The sequence below is a fragment of the Corvus brachyrhynchos genome, unplaced genomic scaffold, assembly GCF_000691975.1.
Source record: "Corvus brachyrhynchos isolate BGI_N302 unplaced genomic scaffold, ASM69197v1 scaffold62, whole genome shotgun sequence".
Taxonomy (NCBI): domain Eukaryota; kingdom Metazoa; phylum Chordata; class Aves; order Passeriformes; family Corvidae; genus Corvus; species Corvus brachyrhynchos.
The window spans coordinates 3,802,646-3,816,323 of NW_008236629.1; the positions used below are offsets into that span (position 1 = coordinate 3,802,646).

Below are 13,678 nucleotides of genomic sequence, written 5' to 3' on the forward strand. Positions count from 1 at the left end.
ATTGGTGCTTTTGGGTTTGGCCTTGCCTCTGTGTGCCTCTGCTTGCACTGTCGGAGGGCGGCCGTACCGGGAGGACTCTTTCTGCAGTAGAGGTTTGTTGGGGTTTGGGTCTGCATGGGGGTTTCTGCACTTGCTTTGATTTTGGTTGTAACAGCTCCCAAAACAAAATAAGCTTTGGCACCAAGAAAATCCTCCTGGCCATAGCGTATTTGGGATTTTAAAACACCCTCAAGGACTTTGCAGGTGTCTTGTCCCCAGTTTTGCCTGGCACAGCCACAGTGGCAGAGCCTGGATGTGTAGGATTGTCCAAATGGCTGGGACAAGAGTGGACGAGTGAGAGTGTGAGCAGCACTGGGATGCCCAGATGCCTCTTTGCAGTGGCAGTAGGCAGAAATTCCTGCCCTTTTGGCCCATTGACAACGCAATTGAGAGGCTCAAACCTGAGACTGGAGGGTTTCCAAGCTGAGATGACAGCAGCTCACACCAAAAGTCTTCTAACACAACAGATTGTCCTCCCGTGGTTTTCACTTGTCCCTGCTTAGACATAAGGTAAGGAAAACCTGAATCTACCATTGTTTAAAATCTAGCCTCAGCTAAGCTTGGGAGAGCTGAGCAAAGTGGCCAGAGTCCTTAGGAGCATTCACTGGGGACTCTGCCTGGAGATTATTCTTGCAAATACTGCACCGTGTTTGTCTGCAGAGTGTGTTTTTGCTGGGTGCTAGGCACCTCGCTGAGAAAGCCACTCAGCCTCTGGAGAGTTTATATTCACCTAAAATTAAATGTAACATCACTTTTACTATGAAAACACCCCTGAGGGCTGGGTAGGACTAAGCAGTAGTGTCTGTCCCATGCTGCCAAATTGGATCTTAAGAGGTGGGAGAAAACTCACTTCTCTCCTGTGCAACCCCGTCCTTCCCCAGGAAATCTCCAAAGGCTGGAAAACTGTTGTGGCTCTGGATTTCTGAAGTGACTTCTCTTGGCATGAATATGAGTGAGTCCCCATTCCATCCCTACCCCTTGCCTTTGCACCAGCTGCTATAATCTACATGAGGGATAGGGATTTTTCCTCTTTGGATTTGCTTCCTTGCCTTTGAACAAGGCTGTTCTTTGGGATAAGAGGTTAATTTCTCTGGTGCGCAGCTTGGCTCCCAAAGCCCTGGGCACAGTCAGGTGCAGAGCACGTTCACACTATCACGAGTGGAAGGAAGAAAAGGAGGTGCTCCAGCATTTGGCAGCCCTGATTTGTGGCGCAGGCTCATAGGACGCTGCCATCGTACTGAAACAGTGCCAGCAAACTGAACCTGGTAGAGAAGGAGGCGATGAAGAGAAGGAGCTTGTGGGTGCTGACCCCTCTCTCCCAGGACCTCTCTCTCCCTGGACAGCCAAGATGCTGCACTGGAAGAGTCTGTAGATCTTTTTGCCCTCTGACACGTGTTTAATGGCAGTGTTAAGGGGGAGATGGTTGCAGAAATTCCCAGGTGCTCATGGTCTCTGGGTCTCACTGCACTCTTTTCCTTGCTGCTATGCAGAGAAACTCCTGCAGCCAGACTGGCAATGCAGTCATCCTGAGGAAAGCTTTGACACTCCTTTGCATCCCCATGCCCTCTGGGTTTTAAAACCTGTTTTTCAAGCTTTACATTTCTTCTCTGAAGAGACACCTGTCCCGCCTGATGCCAGTGGGAAGGAGGCACCTGACGTAATTATGGCAGGCTCGGGGAAGGGAGGTGAGTGGCCTGGGAGCATTCATCAGATAAGAAGCTAAACAAGCTCTCTGCTCAAGATTTTCTCAGGCTTACTCAGGAGTCCTGGGTGTACTTCTGTGTGCAGGATTATAACACAGCCAGGGGAGTGTGAGGGAGGGTATAAACTGACCGTGCCAAGATGCTGTGTGCTACTGGTGTCAGGGGCTGCTGTCAAAGGCAGGCAGAGCTTGTGGTGTGATTAGCAGTAGTGAAGGTTCCTGCAGGAAGAGTGGGTGGTGTAGTGCACCCCAGCAATGGCTTTGCCTGCTCATCTGATGGAGGGGGAGGCCATGACATGTCTCATCCCCGTGGGACAGCTGTTTTGCCAGAAGTGGGCCAGCAGCTGAGACCATGGTGGAACATACCAAGCTCTGGTCATGGTCTGTGCCTTGGCCACCCTGTCTCCTCTTTATCATGAGTTCATGGAGAGGAAAAAATCCTTTTTTTCTTCCAAGAGATGTTTTTTAGACTTTCCACTCCAAACCTTTGGGTCCATGCTGTCCAAGAGGCTCATTTGGTTCTCAACCATCTTCACTCTCCAAGGAGAGTAAGAGTAAAGGGTGGGCCACTCTGGGGGGCTGTGCACCACACAGAACCCTGCTCAAACTATGCTGCAGACTGCCATGGCTCCTGTAGCATGGCTGGCTCCATTTCTCTGCTATTGGGTTCTTCCTCTAAGGTTTTCTAGACCCAGTTGGACAAGATTATCTAGGTTGGTGTGCAGGAGGCTTCTTCTTTTGCTTTGCCCAGGGCTTCTAAGGGGTTGGTTTTGCTGCTTTGGATCTTCAGTTTCCCAAAGTGACAGGTATTGTTTGCATGGTGTCTTGGAAGGATCAGCATTTCAGAAGATAGGTGAAGTGCTAGCCCAGGCTGGGTTCAGAGGAGAACCTGGAGGTGCTCACTGGAAGCTGGTCCAGTACAGAGTCTCCTGTTGTAAACAGGGAGCAATAACAGGACAGAAATGTGGGGACTGTGTGCATTAAGCTGAAGCTTACTTAAGAGTCTCTCAGGAACCTATCTGGGGCTGGAAATCCTTCTTTGATTCCCTCTTTTCTTCATGCTCCTCTTACACCTTTTTCCATGTTGTTTATTGTGTGTGGAAAGCACTCCTGGTTCCCTGATGTGTGCATGTATGCCTTGCCTGCCTTCACTGTATTTTCTTTAAATAAAGCCTTCTCTTGGGGCAGAGACCTTGTGTTCTTCAGGAATTTCTCCAGAGTCCTTCAAGGTCCTCTAGCAGTTTGCAGAAGAGGCTCTCTGTGTAGGGTTTCTGCATGCTGAGTTATGGGGAGCATTATTTCTGAGTCCACTGGTGACTGGGAACAAGTCATTTGGCAACCAGAATGGCAAGACAACCTGTTCTGGTGTTGATGCTCATTCTCCTTTAAGGGAGAGAGGGGTTGGACCAGCTGAACTGCTGAGGTCCCTTTAAACCTAAATTGTTGCATGACTAGTCCATAAATACCCACCGTCCTGCTTCTCCCAGGCTTTTGTAGGATACCTGTTATTAGGCAGTGCTGGTGAGGGGACATGAATGAGGTGGACCACTGCTTTGATCCTGTATGAAGATTCCAGTGACAGCATGACCCTGGCATTCTCTCCTCTACCACGTCCTCCAGCCCTGCTAATGATGCAGTGCGTCTTTCCAGGCTGTCTCTGTCAGCCCACATTCCTCATCCGGCACGGAGGTGCGCAGTGTGCCCGCATCCTGGCTTTTCAGCTCGCCTCTTTTCGGCTTTTTAATAGGGGATTTAGTTCTCCGAGGAGCTCTGCTGTCTACAGCTAGCACATGCTAATTCAGCTGATGCAGCAGAAGCTTGGGGAGAAATTTCAGTCTGTTAGGGCACTGCAGGTTTTTTGCATCGAGCAAGTCAAGCCCTCTCCAAACGCTAAACCTGTGCCTGCATAAATCACATGTCTCCCATTGAAATCCAGACCCTCCAGACAAAGAGGGTCCATCCGTCTCTGGGGTGTGCTGCTGAAAAGAAGCAACCAAGAAGTATCTACAACATCTGATTGTTTTTGCGTTGCCTCTAACAACCCTTATTTCCAAGCTTGCGATGGCAGCCTGGTCCTCCTTGAGCCGTGGCTTGAGTGGAGTTATTCATGCCATCTTCATCTGCCTTGGCCGGCAGCCCTGCGTGGGGAGCGGACGGGCGCAGCCAGAGCCTCGCTTGGCACTTGAGGCTGTTGAGGGCTGGTGCAGAGAGGGTGCCAGCACTGCTGACTGGAGCTAGCCCATGAAAAGCCATGTTAACCACTTTGCTGCTGTCAGGGACCTCGTAGAGGTGTCCCCAGCAGCTGTGCTGGCTCAGCAGGGCTGACAGCCAAGCAAGCCTGGAGCTGTCCTTAACACCTTACCTGCTGCTCACTTCAGGTTCAGCTCTTCTGGTGGAAAGTCAGAAGGATGCAGCAGGGCAGGAAGGTGACCCAGGGGGATGAGCCTCCAGCCAAAACTGAGCCAGGGCCCTCTGAATTGCTCTGTGGAGTGGTGAAGAGACAAAATGCCTCCCACACATCAAGGGAAGTTGACTGCTGCAAAAAAACCCGAATGCAAATCTCTGACTGGGCAGAATCTCCCCAGACACATCCTTTTGTAAAGCACTCTCATTGTACCATTAAAAATAGATCGGTGCGTTCTCCGCTTGCTTGCTGAATGCTGATGCCTGTTAATTCTGTGTCATCCTCGCAATCCCTTCTGCTTTGAGCTCGGCTGCCTCTTTGTCTGGCACCTGAGCAAGGTTCATTCAGCAGTACCTGCTGCAAAGATAAGAGTGAGCTCTGTTGGAGTCCAGCAGGGCAGGTGGGAAGGTGAGGGTAACTAAACTGGTCTTAGCTGGGGGTCAGCTAGCCCAAAAGGGGCAAGGTTTGGTGTGATTACCCCAGCTTTCACTTGCAGGGTCAGAAGCAGGGCTTCTGTGTGAGAATGAGACCTGCTGGCGTGGAGATGAGTTGGAGGATGCTTAAGCTCTGGGTGGATATCATGATATATCTCTGGGGGTTTTTTTTGAAACTGGGGTTAAAGTACACATATATGTCATGTTTAACATCTGCCTGGAGTTGGTGAGGGCAATATTGCCGCCTGTTTCCTCAAGCAAATGAGTCCATGTAGTTTGCCACTCACAATAGCAGTGATAGAATGGATTCAGAGAGAAGACCCATGTACTAAGTGCTGCAATACCCAGCTCTCAGTCAGGAGGCCAGGCTGCAGGATTTCATACATGAGGAGCTGTGGCATCTGACCAGCAAGCCTTGGCTTGACAGGGTGGTAAGGATGGAGGAAGACATGCAAACCACTTTGCTTGACCCCTGTGTCACCTCAGATTAAGAACAAAACCAGCTGGTAATGAATCATGGCCCCCAAGGGAAAAGGAGAAGAGTGGGGCAGGAGCATCAGCTTGGGCTTTCCCTGTCTTGTGTGTTTTTTCTAGATAAAGGTAATCCTCCGAAACTCGGAGCTGGTGCCTCCTCGTTGGGGCTGTGGTAGGAAGTAGAACCTGATCTGACACGTGCTAATTCATCCCAAACCCGTGAGCAATTTGGCTATTGTGTGCATATAGGAAGTTCGGCAGGTCTTGAACCGGGTCAGAAAAGTCTTGTAAAATGTGTTTGCTGCCCTGGGGAATGTCCCATCCCATGGAATATCAGCATAGCCCCTTGCCATCTCCATTAAATTCTGGAGCTCTTAGGGAGATTCACAGTTTTGTGGGAATAGGGTAGCATAACTGTGGACATTGGCTTCTGCTGGCTGGAAACCTGTGCTGGGATCTGCACCTCAGTTTGCTCTGGTACTCATCAGAAACTGCAGACAACCTGGCTGAAGGCAACAACATCATTATTCTTCACTGAGTCAGGGGTTCTATTTGTCATTTGAATATGGGGGCCTAATGACACTGCACTGGGCAGTAGCCACTGTCATTAGTCACTGCACTGTGCAGTGACTGCCCCTGTGTGTGCTGAGTGCTCACTTTGGCCTCACCTGCAACTGTCCCCGGCACTCTGCTGAGATGGACAAGTTCCTGTCACTGGGGATTGTGCTTAAGAAGTGAAATGCTATATTTATCTGCAGCTTTGAAAAACCGCAGCTTAATCCTGTGCTTTCTTTCACTTGGTGTGTAGGTGTTGTGGGAAAATAGGACCCAGGTCCTGGAGACCCTTTCTCCAGGAGACTGCAAATGCACCCAGCAGGTATTTATGGTGTTTGTTTTCCTAGGATGAGAGAGCCAGACCAGCCCTGCAGAAGTATCTGACTGCATACCTTTCTGGGCTGCCTGTCTGCTCTTGTTGTAAAAAGGCAAAGAAGCACCTTGTCCCCAGGATAAACCTGCTGGGCTCATGGGGTCATGCAGCAAATGGTGGGGATACCAGGCAGTGGGCAATAAGGGCTCTTGAAGATCAACAGGACTAGGTTTCCCTTCTCCAGCATGACATGTTCTCTGTGATGTGTGCCAAGCTGCTCAAAGCAGAAGGTGCTTTTAGCTCTGGGGTGAGAGTGCGGCCAGCTCTTGGCTTGGCAGGGTGAGAATGGAAATGGGATAGCTTTGGTATTAGAAAACTGCGTGCTTGGGAGCAATATCCTCGACATGGGCAAAGGCAGTGATTAAATGGCTGGCTGGTCATGGATAACCTTTGGTCTTGGCTTTTGTAGGCTTTAAAATGAAAGCTTGTGTTTATACTAAAGGGGAAAACCATATAAATCATGTTAAAAGGACAAGTCTAAGAGGAAGAGATACTGCCTTTGTCTTCTAGACTCCAGCTAAATTCCTTTCCCTGCTGTCCCCATTGGCTTTTCCTGACTGGATCTCCAGATTGACCACCATGACTGCAGTCAGAAATTTTTCTGGGAGTGGCCAGTTTATAAATCGTTAACTGCACTTTTTGGTGGAAACAGGCTAGGAGGCAATTGCATTTGCAGTCATAACCCATCCAAAGCTGCTGGCACAGTATCAGGTGTTGGGAGAGGATGAGGGTCCCCTTTGCTTGGCTTAACTGCAACCAAGAGAGCCAGTCTGCCTTGTGGGGTGAGGGTGCATGGGAAAGACTCTCTTGTAGCTGGGTACAACTTGTCCCCTTTCCTTTTGTCCCTGAGCTGTCCCATGCCACCAGCCACGTACCCAAGGCTGAGCACCCCCATGCCAGTGCTGCCATGTGGCTCCACGCCACGTCCCTTGTCCGGTGTGAATGCGCCATCTGGCACTTTGCTGAAGGACATCCTGGCCCTTCAGCCACGTCCTCTGGTGGAAAACACCTTCTGGATCACAGGATGCAGGTGCAGAGGGCAATGGGAGATGTGGGGAGGCAAGTGGGTGCTGTTTGGTTGCGTGCAGCTCCTTGCAGGGCTCTCTGGCATGCTGCTTCCAGCCTACATTAATTGAAAGGAGGCTGCGGCATAGAAAGGAGGAGAAAAAAAAAATTAAAGAAATCATGAGATCAGCAAGCTTGAAACCCTGGCAAAAGTGCAGCGGCTGCCTCCGGGTGATGTCCTGTGGGAAAAAGGGAATGCTGCCCTTTCCCTCCTTCCTGAAGTGCTCCATCTGTGGAGGGGCATGCGCAGGAGCTCTTGTCCTAGGAGGAATGTGCCTGGGTTGTGCAGGGAGCCAAGATGAGGTTGTAAGATCAGTGTGGATGAGGCTGTGGGGGAGTCCTCTGTCTGCCATGTGGGTGTCAGGGGTTAGAACAGGGCAGTGGATCTCAGCTTGGCTTAACTGACACCCGGAAAGTCGTTGCCATCTCCCCTACATCTTCATACTGCTGGGGCTTGGGAGATGTCATTCCTCCCCATCTTTGAGATTCACTAGGGAAAGGTGGACAAGTAGATTTTATGTCTGAGTTTGTGGATGTGGTTAGTGGTGTTTCCCAGCCTCCTTTTAAGGAGCAAAGGAAAAAAAAGAAACCACTCCATTTTTCCATCATCAAGCAGAGAAATCTTTTGTGCTGCCTCTTAAAGGGACCTCGAGTAACTGCTGAGAAATCATCATCAGTTACATCACCTCCAAAACGGCTGCTGCAGGCACCTGACAGCTTTGTCCCACTGTTACTCTGGGGAATCATTATGCTCCAAATTCCTCGTCCTTGGAGAAAGCCTGCACGGCTCGCTGGGAGGGAGGAGCCGCTGCGCAGTTTATGATGCCGTGAGTGGCAGAACAGGATCAGGAAGATGGGCTGAGGTTTCCAGCAGATGGGAGCACAGAGCAGGGGACACATCCTGGAGTTTCCTAACCTCATCCCATTGGTGAAGCTGGGTTCGTCAACCCGTGCAGGACCTGAGCATCTTTCTGGGAATGAGCTGAAGGCACTGCAGCAGCATTGCCTCGGGCAGGAGAGCTGCCGTTGCCTGGCAGCTGCGGGTTTCCAGGGAAACCAGAGGTGCTAACTTGTTAATGAGCCCCGCATCCCTGATTGCTGCTGCAAAATAATAATAATTAGTAATGGTCCTATGATTTAGGAATCCCTCAAACAGCATGAGCCAGCCGAGGGGAGTTTGCTAAGTGCTGAAGCACTTGAAAGAAATGAGGGGATGAGGAAGGAAAAAGGGCATGGGGCTTGGAAAAACTGCTGCGTTTTGCATCTTAGGAAGTGTCTGGAGACCTGGGGTCTGGTGGGCTTCTGCCAGCATCCCAGCAGTAAGCCTGGGGCTGGTGGCAGGGCTGACCTGGATGGATGGAGGAGCCCTGGCCAGGCAACATTTCAGTGTGGGGCTCACAAGGCACAGATATTTCCCCCAGCCCCCAGGGCTGCAAGGGGGAAAGCCAAATCACTTAGGCTAGTGCCACTGAGTCCCTGGTGGAGACAGCAGTTCTTCAGGAATGGCTGGGGACAAATAAATGTTTCTCTGTGGTGCTCTTATCCCTCGGTAAACTCAAGGTGGAGATGCCACCAGAAGAGTGTGCTCCTGGGATGAGCATCACAGGGTGCGTGCTGTAGCTCCAGTCTCACTGGTGTGACAAAAATGTGTTCCTGCAGCAAGGCTGGTCTGCCTGTGGCAGTGGGGGAGCAGCCCCTCGACGGGGCTGCCTATGGGACGGTAGAGTTCTCCAGGACACAACACTAGCTTGGTGCAAGGACTGGACATGCTGGTTAGTGAGGTTTGGAGTTGCTGTAGAAACCTGCTGTCCTTCCAGCTGATGTCTCCAGTAAAAGAGAAACCAGATCTGTGCCCTTCTCATATCACATCTCTCAGCTGGGGGCCTTGTGCAAGACGAGCAATTGAGGGAGGTGGCTTCCATCTGGGTGATCTGCGTTGGGCCAGGACAGGGATGAGTTCCTGTGGTCTCTCATGCCACATGGATAGACTCAGGTTGAGGTGCGTTCTGGGTTTTCTTGCTCTCTTGCCTGGCCTGCCCAGAGGAAGGTCACAGCCAGGCTGAGCACTTGCCCTTAGCCTGGCTTGCTGTGTGCATCCCTGCCATGCTTGTGACTCCTGTGGCCAGCTCCCCTCACCTACACACGTTCATGGCGGTGACACCGGGGACAGAGTCCCACTGAGTGGGCAGTTGCCCAGCCCTGTGCTAGTCTCTGCCCATCTCTCCATCCCTTGGCTGCAGTGTGGCCTCTCCTGCTGGCTGTCCCCATTCAGCTAAGCCATGTGCCCATCTCCTCATTACAGGCACTCCAGGGAGAGGTGGGATTAAAGGATTATGATAATGTTCTTCAGGAACACTCAAGAAGATTAAGATGGCTTTAATAAACTGGTAAGAGAGGAACACAGCTATGTTTCTGAAACCCTAATTTAGGTTCCAGGTTAACCTTTTCCCCTGGTCTCTTCTCACCATGGTGAGAAGATCTCTTACTTTAGCAGTGCTCCATGGCTAAGCCTCTTCCTTCAGTTTTCCTTCTGACCCATCTGAGCAGAAGCAGAAAGACATCCTCCCTCCTTCTCTGGTCTTCCCAGCTACGGGACATTACAGCTTGTTCTTCTCTGAGACCATCTCACACACAGCCTGCGAGGTACTGTGAAGGTCTCATAGCCTCTGCTGGTACCTGGGGATTAACTCACCACCCCTCAGTCTGGCTTCAAAATGTCCTGTGGTTGCTGTCAGAGAAGTTGCTTGTCTGCCTTTGACCTGGCAGAACATACACAGAGAAGTCCCTGTGTCTTGGTTCTAATGCCAAGGTTACAGCTCCCCGTGGCCACACTGGGCTGGCCAACTCCATCCCCTGTAAAGGAAAGAGGGGCAGGACGGACTTACCTTGCCCTGCCTTCCCCCACATCTTTTGGGTGGACCTGGGAGTGGGACCTGTTTGATGTGTCACATGTGTCTACAGAGGTTTATCTGGTGTTCTGCAGGAGGGGGGTTATTAGCTGACCTGGGAAACCTCGTCTGTCTTCTCCAATCTCCTCCACCCAAGGTTCCGGTCATCTGCCGAACTTTATGAAAGCCTCTTGTGCCTGGGTTTCTCTTAGAGTGACAAGGTGATCAGGATCTGTTACCTTTCCTAGACCCCTCTGTGTCTGAGACCCCCAAAGTTTACCCCTTATCCGCTATCTGGAGATTGGATACCATGTTGTATCCGGAGGAACTGTGCAGGGCTGGATAGCTCTTCCCTCCCTCCCCACTCATCCCTCTGCCACAGTATTATCGTAGGGTTTTTTGTCTGTCAGCTCTTTCTACTCCCTTTTTATTTCTTGGATGTAATTGGAAGAGCCAAGAAGCATTCACAGCCTGGTGTCCTGATGGGGAAGGGAGGCAGAAAGTGGTTTGGGGAGTGGGGTGTGAAAGGAAGACGAAGGGGAAAAGCTGGCTAATTTGCATCCTTTCTGAGTGCCCTGGCTCTATAGCCAAGGGACAGCAGGGGGGCTTCTGGCAAGGCGGTAGCAACGTAATGAGGTGTGTCATATCCCAGCAGGAGCCAGCCTCGCTCCCCCTCAGACCCCCTAATTAGAACTGTTTCAATTTTTAAGCCCCCCTGAGGAGAGCTGGGGGGAGCGGGGCTCCTGCAGCGGGGGGACCGCCCGACACCCGCCGGGGCTGCTGTAATTGGAGTTGCTGTGAGGAGCCGCGGAGCGCTCCGTGGGGCCGGGCACAGCGATGCCAGAGTGCCACGGGGCTGCCAAAATGCTTGGTGCCAGGAGGGGCCGTCGCTATCGCAGCTTTTGGAGGATTTTTCCCTCCTGTAATTTGTATTAACACATTGGCAGAGGCAGCAGGGGTGTCATACAAGGGCAGAAATGTACTGCACATCCTAATGCAGCCTCCTATTGGGAGCTTGGATCCTGAGGCTGAAGCCTGGGACATCTACTCCTGCTTTGGGAGGCAGGTCTGGTAGCCCAGGGAAGTTTGGGCTGTTAGTGCTGGAGTCACGGGCCAGAGCAAATGCTGTAAGCCCGATCCTCACATTCTGTGGCTTTCCATTCTTCCCCTACAAGCTGGCAGTGCCCTCCAGATTTGGTGGCTGGTAACTGAGGTCCCTCTCGTGTCACCCAGTAGCGTTTCTGACTCATCTTTTTTGTATCTTGAGCTACCAGGTGCCTCCAGGTGAGAGCTTATGGGCACTGCTGGCTTACTCGGATCAGGGTGACTCGTAAGCCTCCTCTAGTCCGTGGACCAAATCCTGATCCTGCAGAAGTCAATGAAAATCTTTACGCTGGCCTTTTCAGGCACGTTATTCATAGTCCTAATTCAGATGCATTAAAGCTTCCATGAAGCAGCTTGTGGGTTCTCTCTAAAACACCGTCTGGCAGGAACAAGAGGAGCCTGGTAGTAGCCGGGGCTTATTTTCTGAATGACTTCAGTGGCATTAAAACCTAATGCCATTAAAACATGCTTGCAGTGACGTGTTCCATTAAAACTTAAGAGGGCACCCTGAGCTGAATGCTCCCTGGCCTGCCTAGTGCTCTTTCAGCATGGGCTGGACATGGAGGAATCTTGTTCTTCACCTCAGAGAGCACCAGGCTCGACCCCCTCAGCTCCTAAGATGGAAACACGGGGTATTTGTATACCGGGTACTCCTGTATATGAACCCCCTTTCTAAGTCTGTGCAAGTTAGATGCTGAAAAGCAGAAGGCTCTCCAGGGCCATCTCAGTCCAAGTACAGCTTCCCAGCACCTCTGCCTTGATGCTTGGCCTGTTTCTTGAAGACAGGAGTAAAGGTCAGCTTGACTTCTTGTCTTCCAAGAGAGGTCATCTTCTCTCGACTTGCCAGGAGGCAAGCTGGCAAAGATACCCGTGAGCAGGCTCTGATAAACAGGCAGGTGAAATCCAGTGTGAAGTGATGAACATGAATGAGCAAACCTGATTTGGTGGTGTGTCTGATGGGCCCTGAACTAGCTTTTACCATGCAGCAGCAGAACCTTAGAGCTGAGCTAAGCTGCTTCTGTGAAACCATTAGCTCTGGGCTTGGCAGAGGTCAGAAAAAGCAAATTGAGTGCGAGGAACTGTTGGGCTGGGAACAGGGAAAGGAGGTGATATCTTGCCCCATGCAGGTCCCTGGTGTGCCTGCCTCTCAAACATGGCACATTGGGTCTGGCCAGCATAGCAAAAGGTGTCTTTGTAACTGGCGGCTATGTAGATGCTTTGACCTGAAAAGGTCTTTAAATACAGGTCTAAGTGTGGTAAAGACTGTGGAGAAGATTAGAGAACAGGCATATGTGGTCTTTTCTGGTGCACATAGTACGGGTCACCCAGAGGCGCCATCAGTAGCAGATTTGGAGCAAACCAGGGGAAGGACTTCTTCAGTGTAACTGGCAAGCCATTCTACTCCCTGCCACTGGCCACTGTGCCTGTCAAATTAAAAGCTGACATGGCTTCAAAAAAGCAATTAGACAAATTCACGGAAGAAAGTTCCACTAAGGGCTATTAAATACAAGGAGAAAACCTCTGGCTTGGCCAGCTCTGGAGCCGCACATGCTGGCAGGCTGGGAGAACGCACCTCAAAAGTGTGGCTTGTTGCGCTCTTCTGAAGGTTCTTCTGAAGACATCCAGGTGTCATCCTGTCCAGCTGATGGGTTGTTGTCTCCTTTCTTCTCTTTCCAGGTTCAGCACAATGAGTTGGCATTCTGGGTGTTAGCAGCCTGAGGAGAATAGGACGGGTGCTGCCCTGCTCACCCCTCACCCCTCGCTCATTCCCCTTGGGGAGACGGGTGCTGGCGTCCCTTGTCCTGCCCTTCCACCCCTTGCTCCCCACTCGCCATAGAGGGGACTGGCCCGTTATGGCTGGGGACAGGCTCCCACGCAAGGTGATGGACCCCAAGAAGCTGGCCAGCCTCCTGAGGAACGGAGCGGAGGGCACCCTGGTCATCGACAGCCGCTCCTTTGTGGAGTACAACTCCTGGCACGTCCTCAGCTCCGTCAACATCTGCTGCTCCAAGCTCGTCAAGAGAAGACTCCAGCAGGACAAGGTCTCCATCACGGAGCTCATCCAGCCTGCCTCCAAGATGAAGGTAAGGGATCTGACCCTTACCTTTCCTGGTGGGTGCTCACACCCTCTTCTCTTGTGGGATGCAGACTGGCCTAAGGGATAGGAATACGTGCATCCTTCCCCTCTATCCCTTAACCCCAGTATCTGACAGCATCTCTTTGGCACCCTTTGGAGAGACGGAGTGTGAGCTCATTTGGCCACAGGGCTGTCCTCGGGGACCTGTTCTTTGCCCCCACCCCACTGATGTGGCTCCCTGCTGCAGCAGCCCTCCCCAAGCAAGTCTAACAGGTATATCAGCCTTAGGACTTGTCTTACTCCAGCAAACAACCCACCAAAGCCTTCCTGGAGCTGTAAGCTTAATCCCCTGCTAAAAACTCTTCCCCTCCCCTCTGTCATCTCTAACTCCATTCAGGGACATGTAATCCTCCTCCCCTGTGACGCCAGAAGCTCTTATCCGGTGTCATGGCATATTATCTCTCCCAGGCTCCTCTCTCTATCGCTCCTGGTTAAATAATAGAGGTGGCTCTGAGCCACGGAGCTGGGCTGGAGCCCCGGCCGGAGCAGTGCCGGCTGTCCCT

The 13,678-nt window shown here is 51.6% G+C and overlaps 1 protein-coding gene across 1 annotated transcript in view; it reads left to right on the forward strand.

Annotated features, from left to right (window-relative positions):
- Positions 1-225: 225 nt before the first annotated feature.
- The window catches only part of DUSP8 (dual specificity phosphatase 8), a gene marked incomplete at its 3' end in the record, with an annotated part of 38,377 nt that continues 24,924 nt past the window's right edge, over positions 226-13,678 (forward strand). The window contains exons 1-2 of the mRNA XM_008644284.2: positions 226-549; positions 12,716-13,122. Of these exons, the coding sequence (XP_008642506.1) occupies positions 12,892-13,122 (231 nt within the window). The remainder of the gene's footprint in view (positions 550-12,715; positions 13,123-13,678) is intronic.